This window comes from Musca vetustissima, unplaced genomic scaffold, assembly GCF_032173495.1.
Source record: "Musca vetustissima isolate MV318-11 ecotype Yass unplaced genomic scaffold, APGP_CSIRO_Mvet_v1 utg21219, whole genome shotgun sequence".
In the NCBI taxonomy this organism is placed as follows: domain Eukaryota; kingdom Metazoa; phylum Arthropoda; class Insecta; order Diptera; family Muscidae; genus Musca; species Musca vetustissima.
The window spans coordinates 123119-149191 of record NW_026882362.1 but is presented as its reverse complement, the minus strand read 5'-3'; the positions used below and the strand labels follow the sequence as shown (position 1 = coordinate 149191).

At 34.8% G+C, this 26073-nt stretch overlaps 1 protein-coding gene across 1 annotated transcript in view; it reads right to left on the bottom strand.

The window, feature by feature from the left end:
• LOC133328716 (protein lap4-like) overlaps positions 1-26073 on the bottom strand; it is a 151082-nt gene that overhangs the window by 22245 nt on the left and 102764 nt on the right. Inside the window, exons 3-6 of the mRNA XM_061537260.1 lie at positions 18574-18742; positions 15577-15990; positions 15126-15492; positions 11755-11806 (exon numbers count right to left, since the gene is read on the bottom strand). Coding sequence (XP_061393244.1) covers positions 11755-11806; positions 15126-15492; positions 15577-15990; positions 18574-18742 — 1002 coding nt within the window. The remainder of the gene's footprint in view (positions 1-11754; positions 11807-15125; positions 15493-15576; positions 15991-18573; positions 18743-26073) is intronic.

Here is a 26073-nt window from a genome sequence, read left to right as displayed (position 1 = left end):
CGAGATAAGCCCCCAACCCGGCACAAATAAGGATGATACGTAACAACGTTGTGTGGTGATGATGGTGGTGTTGCGGAATTGTCGGTGTTGTATCAGCGTGGTGTTACCGTGAAAAAATAGACCCAAAATAGCGTGGGAATAGTTTTTTTGGTGATGATATATATATTTTTGCACACACACACACATGGTGAGATGGTTAAATTGATTTGTTAACATAAAAATCCCACACACAAAGACACATAAACAAATTGATAGATTGATTTTTTTGTTGTGTGCAAAAATAATAGAGTGCCACATAGGATATTTGCCATTAATTTTGAAACATGAGGTGTTGTATTAATTAAAATTATTTTTACGTGAATTTTGGTTTTTGTTGTTGTAGTTAAGTTGTTGATGTTTTACGATATTTGTATTTCGTGGGTGCCATAGATTGTGGTGCGTATACGAAAAAAGAGAGAAAGAAATATAATTTATGGGAAAATAATAATAAATTATTAATATAAGAATATTTTAATATTTTTATTAAAAATAAACACCTATATTGAACCTTGATTATTCCGAATTTAACCAGAATGTTAAAACAATTTTCAGTGTGGACGAAATTTTGAAATCGACTAATCAAAATTCAATGGACAAATATGTATATTATTTAGTTTTCAGAGGTTATGTTAGAATTTTGAATATTTTTTATTCGGTAAATCATATAAAATCGATAAATCGGAAATTCTGAGGTCGTTATCTTCCAAACATTTGCATTTTTAACAAATTGAGCAGTATATTATTTTTGAAATTGAAGAAATAAAATGTGTATTTCTGACCCAAGTACTAAAAGATTCTATAGAAAAATAGCTACCCAACCGAGCAAAAGGTTTTTCAAAAAGAACAAATCTTTTTTCAATTTTTTATATATATATATAGAACTAAAGTAAAAAATCGTAATTTCCACCTACCAAACTATTCATACCCTTCTCCATGAGATGGACATTCAAAATAGCTAAAATCGATTAGAACTTCAAGGAGGAAGCTCATGTTTAGCTAGGACCTAGATTATGTCGAAAATTAAGTGTGACGCTTATATCGGGGCCTATTTTCCTAATATAGAGAAATTTTCACTCTTATTTGCGCCCATGCTCCGACCGAAGACAAAGATGAGCAAATCAAAGACATATTTTACGAGCGCCTAGAAACTAGGAGATGTCAATGCAAAAATCGGAAGGGAAAATATTTTTGACCCCACAGTCGGAAAATTCAGTCTTCATAAAGAAACATTCGACAATGGCATGATGTTGATTGACTTCGCGGCAGCAAAAAACATGGTAGTTAGCAGCACCAGATTCAAGCATGTCGATATACACAAGGCCACCTGGATTTCTCCTGATCAAGCAACGAGAAATTAAATTGATCATGTTGTGATAGACGGAAGGCATTCATCCAGTGTATTAGACGTTCGATCGATCAGAGGAGCGAATATTGATTCGGACCACTACCTTGTAGCAGCCAAGATTAGTCTTAATGTTGCAGCAAAGGTGTGATCTAACACAACACGGAAACTCGACGTCGAAAAGCTACAAACACAACAGGTAGCCGAGGCCTACTCTGCTCAACTTACCCAACTGTTTGACGAAGCACCCCTTTTGACCCTTGATAGTATAGAAGCACAATGGCAAAGAATTGCCCACTTCCTACATACAGCAGCAAAAGCAACACTTGGGTAACAAACACCACCACCAATAAACCCATGGTACGATCAGGAGTGTCGTAATGCTACCGATGTGAAAAACGCAGCGTAAAGGGCAACCCTGCAGACAGTAGCAACACGTAATGTTATGGAGAATTATAAGGAGAAAAGGAGAGTGGAGAAACATATTTTCAGAAAAAAGAAGAAAGAACAAAAAAACGTGAGCGTGAGCAAATCGAGATGTACAGAAGTCAGAATGAAGTCCCAAAATTTTACCAACGAGAAAACACCAAACCGAAGGTTTTGGTGCAGGTACATCCTCCTGTGGAGATGAAGAAGGAAGCCTGGTGAATGTTACAGACAGCGTGTTGGTGATCTGGAAGAAGCATTTTGAAAAGCTTCTGGTATCAAATAGTGGCGGTGAACAAGATACCCCAGAACCAATAAGAGATGACGGCATAAAATGTATACCACCTAGCCAAGATGAGGTCAGAATAGCAATTAATCGGCTGAAGAACAATAAAGCAGCAGGAGCCGATGGGTTACCAGCCGAAGAGTTCGGCTGATTAGTACAATTTGGCTAGAGGAATGCATGCTCAATGATTGGAACTTCAGCATCCTGTGTCCCGTGCACAAAAAAGGAGGCAAGACGATATGTGCCAACTATAGAAGAATTAGCCTTCTTCCCATCGCATATGAAGTACTATCCAGTGTGCTGTGTGAACGATTAAAGCAAATGGTCAATGACATTATTGGACCATACCAATGCGGCATCAGACCTGGCCAGACCCAGGAAAAACACATCCACACATTCCACCTATTCGTCGACTATAAAGCCGCATTCGACAGCCCTATCCGTTCAGAGGTGTTTAAATACGGCTATGCTGGATAATTTTAAGTGGCACAATGTCAGCATTAACGTCGGAAAGCACCTATCGGAGCCCTACAATACCGAACGAGGATTGAGACAAGGTGACAGTTTGTCGTGTGATCTTTCTAACATCCTGCTGGTAAAGGTCATGGCACTCTGTACACCAAACAACACATGTTACTCGCCTACGCCGATGACATGGACATATTGGGTCGAACATTGCGAGCGATAAAATCCACCTTTGAACAAATTGAAAAGCAGTCTGCCAAAGTGGGTCTGGCAGTAAACGGTGAAAAGACCAAGCTGATGGTATCAACGCGCAAGACGTCCAGTAGACTCGGACCAACTGTGGACCTTGAGAACTACTGCTTCGAGGTAGTCAATGATTATATACACCTTGGTACCGCCATAAATAAAACATCAGTTTTGAAATTCGGAGGAGGATTGTGGTGGTCAACAGATGCTACTATGGTCTAAGTAAGCAGTTTAGAAACAAGGCCACCTCCCACCAGACCAAACTGACACTTTACAAGACGCTGATACTACCCTTGCTGTTATATGGATCTGAAGCATGGGTATTTGCGCAAGCAGATGAGGCAGCTCTTGGGGTGTTTGAAAGAAAAATTCTCCGAAAGATCTAGGGGCCGATCTGCGTCGACGGTGAATATCGGCGTCGAATGAACCACGAGCTTTACAACTTATACGCGGTCATCGACATAGTCAGTCGTATTGAGATGCAGCGACTACGGTGGCTAGGCTATGTTGTGCGAATGAATGAGAATGCCCCAGCTCAAAAGGCATGTAAAAGCGACTGATGGTTCCCGTAGAAGGAGAAGGCCACGAATTAGATGGAAAGACCAAATTGGTGGATTTGATCGACGCGCTTGGAAATCTTTTTTAAGCTCGGCTTATGGAACACAACCGTTATGTAACAAGCCAGCTAAGTGAGTAAAAAAAATGCAGACCTCAGTTCGTACTGAGGTCCTTGGGCTTTGAGAATTTTTTTCTTCGGTCCTGAGAATTTCTTCAATGGAAAAAACTATTGGTCCTGAGGTCAACATAGAGGGGGATTTTTTCTTAAAAAACACAGCTTGATATGACCTATTGTTTTCTATTCGTTACTAAGGGCCGATTTTTACAGAACAAGGAAGATTTTTTTATTTAAAAATTCTTTTTTGTACTGGATGGTGAACAACTAACCCCTTTGTAACTTGATTCAGAAACACACCCTTATTAATTTTTTTCTTCTTCAAAGCCAACAAAACCACCTAAAAAATCTATTTTTACTAATAAAAATCACTTTTGCTCTTCACTGTACGTCATCACTGCATATATATTTATATTTACGATGCCGTGTCTTGGCTTTAAAGTTTTTTTCTAATTGAAAATAGTGCGTAAATCAAAACGTTGTGTAATACCAAGTGCGCTCGTTATTTTAAGATATAAACTAAGAAACCGCTTGGATGATAAAATAAATCAAAAAAAAAAAATCGTATAAAAAAAGCAAAAGTAAAATAAAAATAAGGTAAAAGAAAAAAAACTTGGTAGAAGAATAAGCGTATCTATCACCAGAACTAAAGTGGTTGATCGGTCGTCGGATAGAGAGCATGCATTGCATATCTTTTGTTGTCGTTGTTATTTTTAGCTTTTTTATTTGTTTATATTTTTTTCTGTTTCACTTTTATGTATTCTCTCCACCTGTTGCAACTCAAAGCAGCAGTAACAGCAACAACAACAAAACAAACAATCGCAAATAAAGCCAATTTTGTTGTAGTTTTCATGTTTTTGTTGTTGTTTTTGTTATTGTCTAGCATTTTTTTCTAACCAGCTCACCCGTGGTATTTGGAAAATCTTATCGTTTAGATAAGGTGAGAGAGAAGCCGCCGCCACCATATCGATGTTGTGTAGAGTACAAAAAATAGGTATTAAGTGTTGTTGTTGTTGTTTTATTGTTTTTGTTATTATTGTTTTTGCTTTTATTGTTATATATGTATATATAGTAGGTTATATTGTTTAGAGTTCAAACAATAACCGAATAAATTATTATTTTGGTTTTTGGGTTATTTGGTTGGCCTAGTTTTTTTTCGTTTGTGGGAAATAGGAAATAGTTTTCATAAATAAATTCCAACACAGTCAGTATAGATTTTTAATAGAAAAAATCCTAATTAACTGGCCATAAAATATGTCTATAGACATTGAAGTCAATTTTTATATAGAAACAAATATATCTCAGATATAAAGTTCAGATATTTTCTATGGGAAAAACCGCCTCAATAACTGCGGTTTTTCCCATAGTTCTTCATCTTCATCCCCATCAGTTCTTCAAGATCTGAATATACCTCACTTACTGAGGCAGGAAAAAATACCTCAGTGAACTGAGATTAGATTTTCTTTTATAGAAAATGTACCTTACTAACTGAAGTAAGGTTCGAACGGAGGTCCGAATTTTTTGTATAGAAAAACAAATACTTCAAAAATTGAGGTCATTTTTACAGAAGTAATAAATAGTTAACATAGGTCAGTTGTTTTTCCAAAATATATCAGTTACTGAGGTCGGATTTTTTTCTTTTAAAACCTATTACTGAGCTTAGACTTTTTCTGTTATATAGAAAAAATCCTTAAGGTCTGACAATTGTTTTTTTATAGAAACAAATTCGTTAATATCTAAGGTCCGATTTATTTCTATAGAAAATCCGTTACTGAGCTCGCTTTTTTTCCCTAGAACAAAAACCTCCCTTACTGAGGTCAAATTTTTTTGGGAAAAAATTCCTCAGTTACTGAGGTCGAATTTTTCCACATTAAACGATGTCATATTTTTTCTATATAAGCAGCTTAGTAACTGATCAGATAAAGGAAAAAATCGTTATTCAGATTTTTTTTCTATAGAAAAAAAAATACCTCAGTGAACTGAGGTCCAAACATTTGTTCTATAGAAAAACAAAATACCTCAGTGAACTGAGGTCCGAACATTTTTTCTATACAAAAAAAAAATACCTCCGTGAACTGAGGTCCGATCATTTTTTCTATAGAAATCTTTAGAACAAAAACCTCCGTTACTGAAGTCAGATTTTTATTTTCTACAGAAAAACTATCTCAGTTACTGAGGTCGAAAGAATTTCCAATAACTGAGGATTGTTTTATTTTCTATAGCAACAAAACACGTCAGTTGCAGAGGCCAGCTTATTTTCTATAAAAAAATAAACCGCTGTTACTGAGGTCAGATTTTGTTCTGTATAAAAAATATATATTTTTTAGTTACTGAGGTCAGAGGTAAAGTAGGGAGTCTTGATATACGAGCTAAAGCTCAGGCAGTCTTTACAGACAAGCTGAAAGTCAGGGAATCTTAATAGAGCTGAAATGGGTCATTAAGTTAAAGTCGAGCTGAAGTTCAGATTGTCTTAATAGACAAACTGAAATTTGGGGAGACGTTATAGACGATTTGAAGGCCAAGGAGTCATTTTAAAAGCGATGGATGTATGTAGTACAGAAGATGTAAATCCAGTTCGAAGATGGACAATATCCGATTTGAATCAAATTTTTTACAACCTACTATTTTAACCACATCTGTATTTTGTCGAAGGAATGAAGTTATCGACTTCATTTAATTAAACCTGCCACATTTCAGAGATCTCAAGTCTAGTACTTCCAAAGAATGAGTCAACATTTTGAATATTTTGTTAATCCAATGGAGAGTTTGATTTGATCTAAATGTTGCAACGTCGTAATATTTCTATCAAACCTAGACTGGGATAATAAAGACGAGACCCATCGGTCCGCTCATTTTATTACTTACCCTCACTAAGGGCCAACATTTTCAAAACTTCAAACTCAAATCCAAGGAAGGGGTGAAGCTTATCTACATACTGAAGATAGATTTTGTTATAAGGAAATTCCCATTTAAAGGAGAGTCATTTTTATTTTTTTTTTTTTTTTTTTTTTTTGCAGAAAAACAGGCAATTTGATATTGATTAGTTTCTAGAGGAAAAAAGTCACTGATTGCAGAATCGATTCCTTTTATAGGGAAAAATCCTCAGAAATAAAATTCTATTTAATGAAGAACGATAGGAAAAAATCTCATTGATTGTGGATAATTAAAAAAATAGTGACGCAGCAATAATTTTTTATAAATAAAATCATTCATGAAAATTTTCCTTAAAAAAATATTCAATAAATGATGTATCCCCATTGAATGAAGAGTCATTTTTTCTGTGAAAAAAATTAGATTGTCAGTGACTTAAAATGGTGTGTTCGATTTGATCCAAATGTTGCATGTCGTAATATTTTTATCAAACCTGGGATAATAAAGACGAGACTGGTCGGTCAGCTCATTATATTATTTATCTCACATTAACCCGAATAGTGCTGTAATTATTTTTTTCGAATTGTGGAACGAAACTTTCAGCGTCTCTTCATTGTGAGCTATTTAATGCAACAATTTGATTTGCATCCTTTTTTCTCATCAGGATAATCGACAGGATCAATTTTTGGGCTGTGGCCGTATGTTCACACTAGCACTGCTAGGTGCTACAGGTTTTTTACATGATTTATTGATCGCATTATGAGTGTGACCGTATGGTCACGCTAGTTCAGCTCGGGTTAAGGGTAAAGATTTTAAAAATTTCAAATTCAAAGAAGGGATGGTTTCTTTCCAAATAATAAATATTATTTTTCGATTTTTTGTCTTTAGAAAAAACTTTTTTTTTGAAATATTCTCATTTTTGATTATAGTTTTTCTATCATTATTTGATTTAATTAAATTTTTATGTGGCAATAAAATGTATTTTTTTTTATTTTTTTGTGTTTATCAAAATCAAATTAAAAAACTAAACCATAATGATTTATTTTTTTCCATGTGGGAATTATTTGTATTATAATAAAATCTACCACTCGTTTATTCTCCAATGGAATTTCTTTGAAGTTTTCCTAAGGAAAAAAAACCCAAAATATTCCTCATAATATGCGAAATGCATGGAATGTCAGATGGCAGCACATTCTCAGAAATACTCAAGAAATTCAGAAAATAAATTTAGATTCATTTTCATAAAAAAACCTCAACATTTCTATTAAAGGCTAAAAATTAAAAAAAGAAACAAAAAACAGACATAAAACTATTAACACCACCTGTTGGTGGTGTTTGCTGCACAGCTTTGCTATGAAAACAAAACCGATGACACTTGTATTTTTTTCTTTTTCAAAAAAATCCTCATGGGAACCAAACGAAAACTAACTGCAAGCTACCCATTCATCCATCCAGCCAGCCAGTATCAGCATGTTAGAGAGAAACGTTATCACATGCATTGCTATTCTCTGGAAAATAATATTCACCGCCACCGAAAAAACACACACACAAACAACCAACAAATTCCAAAAATAGTTTTATTTAATTGCCACATATATTTCATCTATGGCCTGGCTTTTTTTTCGGGGGAAGTTCACTAGTTAAAACTAACAAGCTGAGACTAGCTCTGGGAACACCAACAACAAAAACACCAGAGCAAAAGATGGGTTAATTGAAAAAACATAAAATGTCAACATTGTATAGTGTACCACCGCACCACTTTAGTTCTCAGCTTGGTAAATGGTGGTGCTGCAGTACTCCCTACCCCCTCTCCTGTGTTTCTTTTTGGCTTGACATGACTGCGTTTACCATTTTTGTTTAACCTGTTTTCTTTCTAACGTTCAGTGGTTTTTTTCTCGTGTATTTGTTGTTGTCGATTTTAAGCAACACCAGCTAATGCACCTTCCTATCTTGGCTATCTCATTCGCTTTTAGCATTACCATGGCGACATAAACGACTCCGTAACTAGCACTCAGTCAGATGTCTATGTGATATTGGGCAATAGTTGTTGCCATGGCTGAACTGTGCGAGATGAACACAATTTTAACACTTGGTTAGATGGTTGTTCGACTTTTTTCTTTGTCTGGGCTCTCAAAGACATATACGATGATGGTACATAAAAGGTAACCAAACAATCATCCCCCGTCCGGTAGCATGCATTTAGGTTTCCATTAAAAAAAATTGTTGAGGTGTGAAAATATGATTTTATTTTTCTAGGAAACCGGGTTATATTTAACAAAAAAATTATTTTTATTAAAAAAAAACAATATTTTGATAAAACTGTACGTTATTAATTAAAGAATGGGGGGTATCCTTCTTTCTCTAGAAGAGTTATACGAAGAAAAACATGCCTCAGTAACTGAGGCCAATTTAAAAAAAAAACAATCAACAACTTTTCATTGAAAAAAATGTCTGAATTGCGATATTTTTCCATGGACAAAACACCTTAGAAATCGAATGCAGGTTTTTTCTATAATAAAATACCTCATTAACTGAGGACCGTTTTTCCCATAGAAAAAATACTTCAGAAACTGAGTTCCGATTTTTTTTTTTTTTTTTGATAAATAAAACTTAACAACTTAGTTATGATTGTTTTCTATAAAAAAACTAAGAAACTGAGGTTAGATTTTTTTTTGTATATGAAAAAAAATACCACAGAAACAGAGGTCATATTTTTTCTATAGAAAAATATACCTCAGAAATTAAGGTCTAATTTTTTTCTTAAAAAAATGCATTAGAAACTGATGTAAAATACTGAGATAAGATTTTTTCTATAAAAAACTACATCAGTAACTGAGGTCAGATTTAGCTATAGAAGACTGACTTTTGATCTGACTTTTTTCTATAAAGAAGTACCTCAGAAACTGAAATCAGATTTTTTTCTATAGAAAAAATACATCAGAAATATAGGTCTAATCAGTGAATGGGTCAGATTTTATTTTATTCTATAGAAAACAAATTTTCGATTTTTTTAATAGAAATAACAATCCCAGAAACTGAGATCAGACTTTTATCTATATACCTCAGGAACACCTCAGATCTGATTGTTTATACAGAAAAATACCCCATAAAAGAGGTCCAATTTTGTCTACAGGAAAAAAAGCCCAATAACTGATGTCAGATTGTTTCCTATTGAACAAAAAAAAATAACTCAGTAACTGAGGTCTGAGTTTTTCTGTAGAAGAAAACACCTCAGAGACTGAGGTCCAATTTGTATAACCTTCACCACACTGTGGTACAGGGTATTATGTCTTTGTGCATATGTTTATAACAGACAAAGAGAAACGAGAATATGCATAGAATCACTTTCTGAGTCGATTTATGTATGTCCGTCAGTCTGTAGATGTTAAATTGTAAACAAAGTACAGGTCGCATTTATGATCCAATTTGGATGAAATTTGGCACAAGTCACTTATTTGGCCTAAGGACGAACCCTATTGAAATTAGGAAAAATCGGTTCAGACTTAGAGGCATTTTTTTCTATATATTTTCGTCCGATTTAAGGTAAATGGTGCACCAAAGTCCCTATATATCTTTCGATATGCATGCAATTTGGCATAAAGTACTGAATTAGGTCAAGAATGATGTGTGCCAAGTTTCGAGAAAATCGGGTCAGATTTATATATAGCTCCCATATATATTTTCGTCCGTATCCCCAAATTGGTGAAGGGTATCATATAGTCCGACTTTACTACTTTCCTTACTGGTTTTCTATACAAAAATACCTCAGAAACTAAAATCAGATTATTTTCTATAGAAAAAAAAAATACATCAGAAATATAGGTCTGATAAGGATAAAAAATCCAATGTTTTCTATAGAAAAAACAATCTCAGATACTGAGGTCAGATTTTTTTCAGATTCATACACAGAGGTAAATTTATTTATATAGAAAAAATACCTCAGTAACAGTGGTACGATTGTTTCCATAGAAAAAAAATTCCTCCGAAACTGAGGTCCAATTTTTAATATAGAAAAAAATACTTCTAAAACTGAGTTCTGAATTTATTTCTATAGAAAAAATGCCTCAGTGAACCAAGGTCTGATTTTTTTCCTATAGAAAAAAACCTCAGTGAGAACTGAGGTCTGAATTTTTTTCTATAGAAAAAGAATAACTCAGTGATGTCCGAGTTTTTTCTATAAAAAAATACCTCAGTAAGAACTAGGTCCAAATTTTTTTCTATAGAAAAAACATACCTCAGTGAGTACTGAGGTATTTTTCCTATAGAAAAAATTCGCAAAACTGAGGTCTGAAATTTTTCCTATAGAAAAAAATAACCCAGTGACGTCCAAATATTTTCTATAGAAAAAATACTTCAATGAGAACTGAGGTCCGATTTGTTTTTTCTATAAAAAAAAAAAATATTTCAAAAAACCCAGAAAATCTGATTTATAAAAAAACGGACTCGAGGCCCGTTTTTGTTCGATTTTTTATAGAAACAAATATTGATTTAATAACGAAATAAGTCCCCAGTAACAGTGCCTATCATTAGTTGAGGTTTAATTTTTTACATTTCCCATTCGTTAGGTATTATAATGGAATTAATTTTCAAAAGTTTCACATTCACATAATTCGACGGCACGGCGACAACAAATCATATCATTTATCATTCACCTTACGGAGTTCTTCCTCATTCGGTAAATAATACCCCACTTTGGAATAACTGAAGGTATGATGTGTCTGTTTGGCAACATAAATGTTGAATGGTCGCAAATGAGTTTCGTTTTCGATAAAAAAAACACACACACACAAACACAAAAAAAATAAATACGAAACTGATCCACCACACCTAGAATTGTTAAAAAATAGCTTTGGTCAGCAGAAGTTCGAAGCGATGAAACAAAAAAAAAAAAAAACGAAAAATTAACAACAACGATAACAAATCAGATACAACATTGATATGGTGGCGATCGATAAAATCGTCAATGGAATTGTGTGTCCATTCAGAAATAAAAAATATAGATTTCTTGATTACGTTTTGAAGATAAGATTTCAAAACTACAACACAAAGTTAATAGTGGTGGTGGTAGCTGGCGGCGCACAGGGCAATGATGCAATCACAAAAAAAAGAAAACAAAAACGATTTTAATCGGGTTGTTGATCGATTGTTAAATACTCTCCCATATTCGGAAATGGGAGAGGTTGGTGTTGAGAATAAATAAAAGTTCAAGATATGCAATGCAATGCTCTTTTAGGTTATTATTTTGGGTCAAAAAGAATTGGGAGAGAAGCTCAGATACCAAAAAAATTAAATTGTGGTCTAAATTACTACCAAATATTTGCCCTATTTGAGCCTCAACAATTTTTATTTATTTATTATTATTTTTTTTTTATTTTTAATAAAACAAAAGATTTGAAATATACATACCGGGTGCAATGGGTTGATATTCCTGTTGTGGCAGTAGATAACATGTCAAGACCTAATAGTGAAAAAAAAAACAAACAAATTGGTTAATGATGATGACACATATATTGGTATATCAAATAAAAAATTGAAAAAAATTTCAAGATATTTATTTTAGTAATAAAAAACTGGTAGTGTGATTAGTAAAACAAATAGGAATTTATTGTCGTTGTTGTTGTTATTGGTATAAACAAATCGACAAAAAATAAACAAAGAGGAAATAGGAGGTTAGGCTATAAACAAATTGGCGTGATAGAAAAAACGAACACTTCAATGAAAATAGGTCAATTTGTTTGCTATAGAAAAATATTCTACCTGAACTGAGGTCAATCTTTTTTCTATGAAAACAAATGTTCCCTCAACAAAAAAATGTTCCCTCGTATAGGGAGAGTCAATAGAAAAACATCCTCCTTCAAATGAGATCCACCTTAGTTACTACTTACTTAGCTTGCTTGTGACAGAACTTTCGTTCCATAAGCCGAGCTTAAAAAAGATTTCCAGGCGCATCGGTCTTTTGTTTTTCCAATTTGAAATACCATATTCGGCAATGTTGTCTTCTACTTGATCTTCCCATCTTATTCGTGGCCTTTCCCTTATACGTGAACCATCAGCTGGTTCGCTTTTATATGCCTTCTGGGCTGGGGCATCTTCATCCATTCTCACAATATGACCTAGCCAATGTAGTCGCTGCAGCTCAATACGTCTAATTATGTCGACGTCCGAGAATAGATGGTTCAACTCATGGTTCATTCGACGTCGATATTCACCGTTGACGCAGATCGGCCCATAGATCTTTCGGAGAATTTTTCTCTCAAACACTCCAAGAGCTGCCTCATCTGCTTGCGCAAGTATCCATGCTTCAGACTCACATAACAGCACAGGTAGTATCAGCGTCTTGTAGAGGGTGAGTTTGGTTTGGCGGGAGGTGGCCTTGCTTTTGAGTTGTTTGCTCAGACCATAGTAGAATCGGTTGGCCATCACTATCCTTCTCCGAATTTAAAAACTGATGTCATTCGTTTTGTTTACGGCGGTACCAAGGTATATAAAATATTTGACTACCTCGAAGCTGTAGTTCTCAAGTTCAACAGTTGGTCCGAGTCTACTGGACGTCTTGCGCGTTGATACCATCAGCTTGGTCTTCTCACCGTTTACTGCCAGACCCACTTTGGCAGACTCCTTCTCAATTTGTTCAAAGCTGGCTGTTACCGCTATCAGTGTTCGACCCATTATGTCGATGTCATCGGCGTAGGCGAGTAACATGTGTTGTTTGGTGTACAGAGTGCCATTTCTGTTCAATTTTGCCTCTCGTATGACTTTTTCCAGCAGGATGTTAAAAAGATCACACGACAAACTGTCACCTTGTATGAATCCTCGTTCGGCATTAAAGGGCTCCCAGGGGTCTTTCCGACTTTAACTGCTGATTTTGTGCCTGTTAAAGTTATCCTGCATAGACGTATAAATTTTGCAGGAATGCCAAACGCAGACATGGCTTTATACACCTCTGAACGGATAGGGTTGTCGAATGCGGCTTTATATTCGACGATTAGGTAGAATGTGTCGATGTGTTTTTCGTGGGTGAAAATCTGGTCAATGGTGGATTTGCCAGGTCTGAAGCCGTATTTGGATGGTCCAATGATGTCATTGACCTTTGGCTTCACACAGTTCACACAGTACGCTGGATAGCACTTTATATGCGATGGGTAGGAGACTTATTCCTCTATAGTGGGCACATATCGTCTTGTCTGCTTTTTTGTGCACGGGACATAGGATGCTGAGGATCCAATCATTTGACATGCATTCTTCTAGCCAAATTGCATCTGATCACCAGTCTTGAATAGTTCGACTTGTAACTCATCGGCACCTTCTGCTTTATTATTCTTCAGCCGATTGATTGCTATTCTGACCTCAACTTGGCTAGGTGGTATGCACTCTATACCGTCAACTATTATTGGTTCTGGGATATCCTCTTCACCGCTATTATTTGATACCAGAAGTTTTTCAAAATGCTCCTTCCAGATCCTCACCACGATGTCTGTATCTGTCTCTACAGGAGGATGTGCCTGCACCAAAGCCTTCGGTTTGGTGTTTTACCCGTTGGTAGAATTTTCGGACTATTCTGACCCCTGTTCATCTCGATTTACTCACGATCACGATTTTCTTGTTCTTTCTTCTTTTTTTTCTGAAAATATGTTTCTCTTCTCTCCTTTTCTCCCGATAGTTCTCCATCGCATTACGCGTTGCTACTGTCAGCAGGGTTGCCCTATACGTTGCGTTTATCATATCAGTAGCATTACGACACTTCTGGTAGTAGCATGAGTTCCTTGATGGTGGTTTTTGGTACCCAAGTGTTGCTTTAGCTGCAGTTTGTTGGCAGTGGGCAATTCTCTGCCATTGCGATTCTATAATATTATCGGGATAAGGAGTGCTTTCGTCAAGCAGTTGCGCGGAGTAGGCTTCTGCTACCTCTTGTGTTTTGCTTTTCGACGTCAAATTTCCGTGTTACATTAGATCGCACCTTTGCTGCTACATTAAGACGGGTGCGTACCTTGGCTACCACAGGGTAATGATCCGAATCGTTATTCGCTCCTCTGATCGATCGTATGTCTAAAACACTGGACGAATGCCTTCAGTCTGTCACAACATCATCGATTTGATTTCTCGTTGTTCGATCGGGAGAAATCCAAGTGGCCTTCTGTATATCGAGATGCTTGAATCTGGTGCTGCTAACTACCAAGTTTTTTGCTGCCATGAATTCAATCAAACTATTGCCGTTGTCTGATGTTTCTTCATGGAGGCTGAATCCACCTTAGTTAAGGGAGAATTTTTTATGGAACTTTTTTCTATAGGAAAAAACATTCGCTCTCAACTGAGGACAAACTTATTCCTATAGGGGAGAAATCCGCCCTCAACTGAGTTCGAAATTTTTCCAACCGGAAAAAATTCTGCCCTCAACTGAGGCCAAACTTTTTTTCCATAGGGAAAATCCGCCTTCAACGGATGTCGTACTTTTTTCTATAGGAAAATAATACGCTCTCAACTATGGTTGCACCTTTTTCTATAGAAAAAATCCTACCTGCACTGAGGGAGAACTTGTTTGTATAGAAAAAATTCCGGCCTGAACTGAGGTCGAACTTTTGTCTAGAAAAAATTTCGCAAAATTGAAACTTTTTTTTTAACAAATCAAATTTTCTCCAAACTTTCTATCATGCCAAGAAATGTAATCCCTACATTCGACTTCCTCTTGTCTAACACATTTAAATGCAGGAACATGAATGAACGAATGAAATGCAAAAAACCAAACAATAATAGCCACTCATACGTCCATCGATACATACCTGTTCGCCAGTCTCCTCATCTGTATCCGGCTGGAATGTCAACAATGGCTGGGCTTGATTTTCCGACAACCAAACGGCTTTCAATTGTAAATTCACCAGGGAATATGGCAGATATTGCAATTGATTTCCCGAGACATCTAACACGTGCAGAACACTGCAATTACCCAACTCTGGTGGCAATTTTTTCAATTTGTTATCGCGCAGACTGAGGACACCCAGACTGGTGCAATTGCCAATCTCGATGGGGAGATATTCGAGGGCATTGCGATCGACATTTAAATTGCTTAATTTGGTCATTTGGCCAATGGAGGCTGGCAATTCGGATAGGAAGTTTTCGGTGAGTATAAGTTCTTGCATGTTTTCGCAGCTACAAAGAGAGGAAGAAATTACAACAACAAAAATGAAAATTAATATTTCAAATAAATTAATTCATTTTGATTTTGAAACTCACTCTCCAATATTTGTATTGAGTCTTTGTAAACGATTTTGGTCCAATTTCAAGATGGTTAGGCGATGCAGTTTGGCAATGCCATCGGGCAAAAATTCCAATAGATTTTGGGCCAAATCTAAATCGGTTAAATTTACCAAACCACTTATCTCATTGGGCACCTCTTCGAGGCGATTTTCCGATACATCCAAATAGGTCAGATTGCTTAGCAGACCCAATTCTGGCGGCAATTTTTGTAATTGATTATGATCTAACCATAGTTCTTGCAGTGCGGGCAAATAACCCAAATATGGTGGCAGTTGTTCGATTTCATTATCGCCCAAATCAAGGCGTTTCAGTTTTGTTAATTTACTAATGGATTCGGGTAAATGTTTCAATAGATTTTCACGCAGTTCCAATGATTCCAATTGTGTAAGGCTAGAAAGAGGAAAAAATAAAATATTAAGTAAATTAAAATAAAATTTAAAAAGAAAATGGAAATAAATGAAATATTTGGTATTTAATAAAAAATGTCCCACGTTGGGCGCCATTTTCATTTTAATAAAAAATATATATTTCTTTTTATTTTTAATCCTAAACTTTACGTAGAATAATATATTCATAAATTTCATTAACTCTTATTTTAGTTTATGTACGTTAATGTATTCGAAACTTAATGACGTATGTTTGAAATTTCCAAGTATGTTATTAAATGGCGCCCAACGTTGGACTCGTGTAATGTTTATACAAATAACATTTTTTTTTAATTTTTATTTATGAATGCAATATTCGAATTCCTTTTAATTATTTTTTGCGGTTTGTCTCACAGTTTGAGTATTAAATGGCGGCCAACATGAGGCATCCAAAAGAAGAAAAAATTAACTTATAAATATTTGGTATTTGATAAAATTAAACGCACCACGTTGGGCGCCATTTTCAATTCCAAAAAATTATTTTACATTTATGTTTTTATATTTGGATCCTTAACTTCAAATCTTCACATAAAATAATATATTCTTCAATTGTGCTAGTATATTTTTTATTTCTTCATTAATTTTTATTTACTCTTATTTTAGTTTATGTATCCTTGTATTCGAAACTTCAAACAAAATAACGTGTGTTTGAAATTACCAAGTATTTTATTAAATGGCGCCCAACGTTGGACTCGTGCAATTTTACAATATTTGACTTTTTTATATTTTTGCAATGCAACATTCAAATTCCTTTTAAATTATTATTAATGGGTTGTCTAATAGTTCGAGTATTAAATGGCGCCCAACATGAGGCATTCGAAAGAGGACAAAATAAGAAAAAATAAAATTAAAGTTAAAAAATGAAATATTTGGTATTTAATAAAAATAAATGCCACTCCACGTTGGGCGCCATTTTCATTTCAATAAAATTATCTTATATATTTTATATTTTTAGATTCTTAAATTCTAAATTTCAACTAATATAATATAGGTATGGTTCAATTATGCTAGTATAATATTTAGTGGCGCCCAACGCTGGGCTATGCATTTTTTTATTTTTTCATTAATTTTTATTTAAAAATTTAACCCTTATTTTTATGAATGCATCTTTGTGTTTAAAAACTTCAAATATAATAATGTATGTTTCAAATGTTCAAGTGGAATAATGAATGGCGCCCAACGTGGGACCCTTGCTATTTTTATATATTTTATCATTATACCCTACACTAATATGTTGTGTGTTGCTGTTTTCATGATGATCGGTAAATATTTAGGGGGTCAGACAGAACCAGACTTTTGTGTGAAAAATAACAAAATTTTGCATTCTATGGCGTACCTATTTACTCCTGAAGGACATAGACCCGAAAAGTTGGTGGTATATTCAAATTGGTACTAAATGTTCTAGAGGTGTCTACATATTCGGATATTGTTTAGTGCTATCAATATCACACTAGAGGGCGGAACGTAGCGATAAGGGCTAGGAAATTTTGCTGGAGGTTCTGCTTACAGACAACGATGATCAGAACTTTATTTTTGTCGGGTGTTCTAGTCGCTCTACAATTACAAACCGAACATCACAAATTTTCCATGCGATCTGACCAACTAATTAGAATGTCTTACTGAACGATTAATATGTAGCGGGTCAAATGATCCAAAACTTGTTGTGTAAAATAATAAAATTTGAATCTTATGGAGTATTTTTTAATCCGGGAGAATATGATTCCCAAAGGCTGTCAAACAGAGAACCTGTGGACTTCTAATCGGTCAAGAGAGTGCAAATATGGTTAAATATTGCCCAAGCTTGAAATATAGATCGGCAACAACAGAAAGCTCAGTGGTAGTTGTGTAGGGTATCAAATGGTCGGCCTTGTCCGACTAGATTGCTCAAATAAATTTATATATACTTAAACAGTTATGCTATATTATTGAATGGCGCCCAACGTGGGGTCCGTGTATATTTAATTTTTCTACCCTGGTATTGGAAATTTCAAATAAAATGATGTATATTTCAAAATATAACATAGGTCGACATATTATTGAATGGCGCCCAACGTTGGACCCATGCAATATTTATTTATTTGATACTTTTTATTTATGAATGCAACATTCGAAATTTCTTTTCATTATTTTTAAAGAGTTGTCTTATGGGTGTTAGGTGGCGCCCAACATAAGGCATGTTATTTTCCGTTGGATCCGTAAATTAAATATAAATTTTGTAAAACAAGTCTTTGTACAATAATATTTTAACGACCAATAAAAACATAATTATTCAATATACATAATCATTGCGTATAGAATTCCATACGTTGGGCGCCAATTTCATTTAAATTTTTTTTATTTTCTTTTCTTCAATTTCTAAAGCTTTATATTTGATTATTATATTATATTAATTCGAATATAACATTATGTCATTTTTTGATTAATATTGTAGTAATATTCCATTGATTGGCGCCCAACGCGGTATATACCCGATTTTATTTCTTAATATTCATTTTTTTCTATTCGTTTATTTTGAACATTGGTTTCTAATTTGTTTTTTCAAACTTACCATCCAAAGTCTGCCGGTAATGTTGTGAGTGACATATCATTTAAACCTAAAACTGTTAAGTTTTTTAATTGTGAAAAGCCAGCGGGTAATTTTGGAATTGGATTTGAACTGAAATCAGCCACTTGTAAACTTTTCAAGTGTTTGATGTCATCGGGAATGTCTGGAATATCTGTAAAAGAAATTAAAAAAAAAATAATAATTATTAGAAGGGTTGCTCAATTAAAATTATTTACATTAATAATCTATTGAAAAAAAGGATAAAAATTCTTATATTGATTTTAAAATCCACGCTTTTGTAGTAGTCCTTGAAAAAATATTCTTTTAAAAATCCACGCCTTTGGTAGTCCTTGAAAAAATATTCTTTTAAAAATCCACGCCTTTGGTAGACCTTGAAAAAATATTCTTTAAAAAATCCACGCCTTTGGTAGTCCTTGAAAAAATATTCTTTAAAAAATCCACGCCTTTGGTAGTCCTTGAAAAAATATTCTTTAAAAAATCCACGCCTTTGGTAGTCCTTGAAAAAATATTCTTTAAAAAATCCACGCCTTTGGTAGTCCTTGAAAAAATATTCTTTTAAAAATCCACGCCTTTGGTAGTCCTTGAAAAAATATTCTTTTAAAAATCCACGCCTTTGGTAATCCTTGAAAAAATATTCTTTTAAAAATCCACGCCTTTGGTAGTCCTTGAAAAAATATTCTTTTAAGAATCCACGCCTTTGGTAGTCCTTGAAAAAATATTCTTTTAAAAATCCACGCCTTTGGTAGTCCTTGAAAAAATATTCTTTTAAAAATCCACGCCTTTGGTAATCCTTGAAAAAATATTCTTTTAAAAATCCACGCCTTTGGTAGTCCTTGAAAAAATATTCTTTTAAAAATCCACGCCTTTGGTAGTCCTTAAAAAAATATTCTTTTAAAAATCCATGCCTTTGGTAGTCCTTGAAAAAATATTCTTTTAAAAATCCACGGCTTTGGTAGTCCTTGAAAAAATATTCTTTTAAAAATCCACGGCTTTGGTAGTCCTTGAAAAAATATTCTTTTAAAGATCCACGCCTTTGGTAGTCCTTGAAAAATCCACGCCTTTGGTAGTCCTCTTATCTAATTATTAAAGTTTATGCCCGTTAATATCCCTAAGCCATAAAAATCTTTTAAAATTCAAAGTATTCATTAGAGAAATTTTATTATAAATCACTTGCAAAAGGCCTTCCACCCTCTCCTCCCCCATTCAACCTCCCGTAATTGAGGAAAACAATTCACAAATAGAATAACCCTGCCAGGCTATGTGTTCATTGTTCTATTTAGATAAGAAGAAAAGAAAAATTCAGGTTAAAAGAGTTATAATGTAGAGTTTTTAACACTGGCATAAACTAAGGACGAAAGAACAACGAAAAAACAACAACAATTGCAAGGAAAGCCCAACAGGAAAAACAAACAATGAAGAAGCACCTGTCAGAGAACGTTGAAGGAGGCCCACTTGAAATGCAGGAAAGTAGCAAATAATAAGAATGCCAGCAATTTGAGGATTTTATATGTTTCCAACCTCCACTTGCCTCCTCTCCCTTTGGCAATCAAATGCACCTGTTTTGTGAAGAATACAACAACAATAGCTTGTGAAATGTATTGCAGTTCAAAGAGGGAGAAGAGAAGTAAAGAAAAAGACCTTCCATTGAATTGAATGTCAGACAAATAGGTTATAGAATATCAAGCTAACAACGACATGCATGCCAGCACCGGCGCTTAGCTCTTCATCTACTGTTATGCTTTTGTTTTGTTGTGTTGCAAAAAAAAGTAAAAGTCCTTAATAGCCGTAGCATTTTTTCACATTCACACACACACTCTCTCTCTCTCTCTCTCTCTCATAGATTGTTAATAGAACCGGCAATGTAAGCTTCTCACACACAATAACTGCATTAAGGTGTTTGCCTTAAGTCTTCCTCTTCGGGGAGGAAATGAGAGAAGAGGATTTTCAAATCAATGTTACAGCTATTAAAGTGGATGTCAGCTGCAGAAAGAAGAGCACATGCACTCAGAAAAAAATCAGTAAGGGAAGGAAAATAAATGTGGACCTGATCGACTCTACGATACCGTACATCAGTTTGGATATCCACATGAGGAAATTCTAAGATTCAAAACTTCATCTCGATAGGACATACTAAGGGACTTTGGTGTACTAAAGAGTGATTTGTTAAGAGCTTGATAACTTTTTTTAAAAAAAAAACGCATAGAATTTGCAAAATCTCATCGGTTCTTTATTTGAAACGTTAGATTGGTCCATGACATTTACTTTTTGAAGATAATTTCATTTAAATGTTGACCGCGGCTGCGTCTTAGGTGGTCCATTCGGAAAGTCCAATTTTGGGCAACTTTTTCGAGCATTTCGGCCGGAATAGCCCGAATTTCTTCGGAAATGTTGTCTTCCAAAGCTGGAATAGTTGCTGGCTTATTTCTGTAGACTTTAGACTTGACGTAGCCCCACAAAAAATAGTCTAAAGGCGTCAAATCGCATGATCTTGGTGGCCAACTTACCGGTCCATTTCTTGAGATGAATTGTTCTCCGAAGTTTTCCCTCAAAATGGCCATAGAATCGCGAGCTGTGTGGCATGTAGCGCCATCTTGTTGAAACCACATGTCAACCAAGTTCAGTTCTTCCATTTTTGGCAACAAAAAGTTTGTTAGCATCGAACGATAGCGATCGCCATTCACCGTAACGTTGCGTCCAACAGCATCTTTGAAAAAATACGGTCCAATGATTCCACCAGCGTACAAACCACACCAAACAGTGCATTTTTCGGGATGCATGGGCAGTTCTTGAACGGCTTCTGGTTGCTCTTCACTCCAAATGCGGCAATTTTGCTTATTTACGTAGCCATTCAACCAGAAATGAGCCTCATCGCTGAACAAAATTTGTCGATAAAAAAGCGGATTTTCTGCCAACTTTTCTGGGACCCATTCACTGAAAATTCGACGTTGTGGCAGATCGTTCGGCTTCAGTTCTTGCACGAGCTGTATTTTATACGGTTTTACATGAAATGTCAAAGCATACTGAGCATCTTTCTCTTTGACACCATGTCTGAAATCCCACGTGATCTGTCAAATACTAATGCATGAAAATCCTAACCTCAAAAAAATCATTTTTTTAACATTTTATTAACATAAAATCGGACGAAAATATATATCTAAATTCCAACTGATCTCAATCGAGCTTAGAATACAAAATGTTAGGCTTCCTTAGATACTCTGTGAAAATTTCGTCTTAATCGAAGGAACGCTTGGCTTTTTGAGCACCATTTACATGAAATTGACCGAAAATATTTATGGAGGAAGTTTTATCATAAAATGAGCCGATTCAAAGTATGCTTTAATAACGCCATTCTATACTTAATTCGGTACGTTGTTCTAAATGTCATCCCAATCGGACAATCGTTGGGTATTTTGATGAAATCGGAAATATGTATGTGAAAATAGATATGGGAGTTATATCTAAATCGGAACCGATATTAACATAACTGTAAATACGCCACTCTGGCCTTTATTTTAATGCATTGTGCAAAATTGCGTGTCAATCAGACCAACTTTAAATGAAATCGCTTGAAAATGTACATGGGAGCTATATCTCAATCTGAACCGATATTTAAAAAAACTTAGCTCACGTCATTCTAATTTCAATTATATACGCTGTACAAATTTTCATCCTAATGGGACAATATTTGAGAATTTGATGATCGATTTAGTCGAAATCGGTCGAAAGATTCAATTCGATCTTCTGTGCCAAATTTCGTGTCAATCGAACAATCTTTTGGGCTATATCTAAATCGGAAGCGATTCCAACAAAACTTCATGCATGTCATTCTAGGCGCAATTTAGTACGCTGTGCAAAATATAGTCGTAATCGTAACAACATTAGGGTATGGTACATCATTTACATCAAATGGGCCGAACTTATATATAGGAGCTATATCTAAATCTTAACCGATTTCAACAAAACTTAAAACACGTCGTTTAGAGGTTTGGTGCATCATTTAGGTGAAATCGGCCGAAAATATATATGGGAGCTATATGTAAATCGGAAGCGATTTCAACAAAACTTCATGAATCTCGTTCTAGGCACAATTTAGTACGCTTTGTAAAATATCGTCGCAATCGAAGCAACATAAGGGATATGGTGCACCATTTAGTTGGAATAGGTAGAATATACAGTATGTAAAGAATGAGTTTACACTTTGAATATTTTTTTTTCAATTTTGGGAGTAATAAAAATAAACGTTTCTTTATTACAATTATCTATTGGATATGTACAGAGATTAAATATAAAAGAAATAGCAGTTTCAGTTTCAAAACAAACCTTTTTTTCAAATAGATGATCCATAACATTTTCTATAGGGTTAAGGACGGAACTTTGGTCTGGAGTCTTCAAAATTCTCTCATATTTGCAAAGAAGTCGTATGCTCACTCTATGCGTAATCGAAGCAACATTAGGGATGTGGTATACCATTTAGTTGGAATCAGCAGAAAATACAGTATGCCAATAATGACTTTACACATTGAAAAACTATTTTTTTTATTTCGATGTCTATAAAAGATAAGCCTTCCATGTCTCTGATTGTTATGCACCTCCAAATCATTATTGACATTTATCCAAATTTTACTGTTGCGAGGATGTTCTGTCAATATAGTGTTTTTAAAGGCTTGCTCCAAATGATGTTATAAGCCCACGGTTATTACATCATTTTGGTTTCATGTGTAAACTCATTTTTGGCATACTGTATATTTGGTTCTTTTTTTATAAATTGATGCGATTAAGTAATATTCTGTTAATTTTAAGCTTTTGAAGTAGTCTATGTACTGAGGATGTTGGAATCTCTCATGTTCTTTGGGCTAGGTCGCATTAATGAAAAGTAGTTATTGAAATAAATCCATGTGTAAACTCATTATTGACATACTGTACAATACATATTAGTCTTGTAGCCTCAAATCGGTAGTCGGAGCAAAATTTCGTATCCATAAAAAAGGATGTTTTATACACTCATTCGGATCATAAATTCGACATAGATGGGCAGACAGCGGAGGGAAGCACGGCTCAGAGAGTGATCATATATATATCCTCAAAACTAACTAGAGTACAACTCTAATACCCTGAAAAATTTACTGTATCTAAGTGTGGTGTAGGGATCAAAATTTTTAATTTTCTGGCCTCTAGCCTTAGTAATTTCTTAATAATTAAGTCAATAATTATTTCGAAAGAATTATTTTCTGCAAATCAGATGGATTTAAGGGTATGACAACGTTTTTTGTGTTGCCCTATATTTTACATTCAGCGGATATTGCATAACCTTACTTCCCTGTAACTTCAGTACTAAAAATTTTAGAATCACTCTCGTAACTACATATACACATATACAAATACGAGCCTGTATGTGTAGTGTAGGAGGCCTATTCAAGTGAATGAATTGCTGCTGCTGCAGCTTGTCTTCGTTTACAATTGCATTGTCGCTCTTCATTTTTATGGCTCGTCGTAACTGGGTCAACAACAAATCTATTGTTTTTTTTTGTTTTTTTCGCTTTGCCTTTCGTGTCCTTTAAACGGATGAGGCAATTGTTTCTTGTTGTTTTGCTCTATCTATGTCAGTCAGTTGCAACGTTTTGTGTTATGTGAATGAACAGGTACTCCTTTTTGATGTTATGCTGCAATTTTGCTTTTTTATTGTTGTTTTTTTTTTCATTTAGTGTGTTCGTTTGACACTCAATTTTACAGCATCAGAAAATAAAAATAAATGGAACACAAAGGGGTAACAAAATTCAAGCTCAGTAATTGAGCAGGTATTTTTTCTGAGCAGTTTTCTTTTCTTATATGGAAAAATATAGCCTATGTTCAAAGGCTACTACAAAGCTAGCCTCAATCATTATAAACGACTGAGTACGGTTGGACGTACGAAAATGTGTTGTGTCGTTATGGTTGGGCGTACGAAAATGTGTTGGGTCGTTTACAGTAATATGTAAAATCAAATATGCAAAAAGAACTTGCCTGAAGCCATTTGACATATCCCTTGCCAAGTTTGTCATTTTGATTAGCATAAACGTAATCAGTGCGCTTTGGCGTACGAAAAAGTGTTGTGTTGTTTACAGTGAATTCACGAATTAGTGTAATATATACACAAAAAACTACATAGAAAATGCCAATCGACGTTGCAGTCAAACATTTTGATAATTTGGTGAGACGGGTACCAGCAGGAGCTAATTGAATTTCGCTCATCTTCGAACTTGATTTGAATTTGGATTAAATCTTTTACTGTCTTCGTGAGATAATATGTAAATCGACTACAAATTGTTAATTCGATGAGACTCATTTTGTGCGGAGCAAAGTGTTTATACTTTCATTGGTCAAAAGGTATGTTACGTGCAAGAACTGGAGGTGATATTCTGTTTCTAGAAGACTTCCACAATGTTCTATTTCTAGGAAAATATTTGGCTTTCAGAAGGTAATCTTTTTCTAGAGACCCTTCAGATGATCTTCTGTCACTAGAAGACCGCGATATTCTGTATTTAAAAGGTCTTAAAAAATTTTTATTTTGCACAAAAAGTATTTTCCTCAAGTTCTGCCTCTAGAAGACTTCCACAAGATATATAAGAATTTTATAGTAAAAACTTAAGGTATTCTAGAAACCCTTCAGATGATCTTCTGTCACTAGAAGACCGCGAAACTATATTCAGTATTTAGAAGGTCTTTAACATTTTTTATTTTGCAAGAAAGGTGTTTTACTTACGTTCTAAAGAATATAATTTCTGTCTATTCGAAGTTTACCCTGTATGTTTATGACATGCGCTCAAGCCAATTGTCGAAGCAATTTTTCCAATGCAATTGGGACACCTCTTAATTATTGTTTTTGAACGCTTCAACAGCATCTATTGGGGACACAAATTGTTGACCAAGCCTTTTTTGCTGATGTACCCAAAGAAATAAAAACTTTTAGGGCCTATGAAGGCCTCTACGGCGAATGACTCATCAATTCCATAATTTGGCCGATAAAACAGTTACTACATGTATCAGAGCTCACATTGCCATGTTGCACAATAATTTTTCTTCTTTTATTCGATTTTCGAAGACTTTATCCAAACTGAATGTAGTGTAGCAATCAGAATTGACCGTTCTACGTTGCTCAAGCGCAACAGACGACAAATTACCGAGTTTGCCGAAGAATCACTGGACCATTTGCTTCGAAGTGCTCCTTCCATGAACAATTTTCGTTGACTCTGGCTCGACTTTCGTGACCTCTATTGTGATCACCTGTGACAATCTTAAAACCATCCAATGAAATACCGCGATCGTATTTTTTAAAATTTCTTTATAACAATCGACCCGACCAAATTTTAAAGTCATTGTCGATTTTCGGCATCCAAGGAGAATATACTTTTTTGGCAAGATGTTTATGAAATATCGAATGTATAGTGGTGAAAAAATTTCAAAGTATGCCTCTATCCCGAAATATGACCAAAAGATTACCTCCAT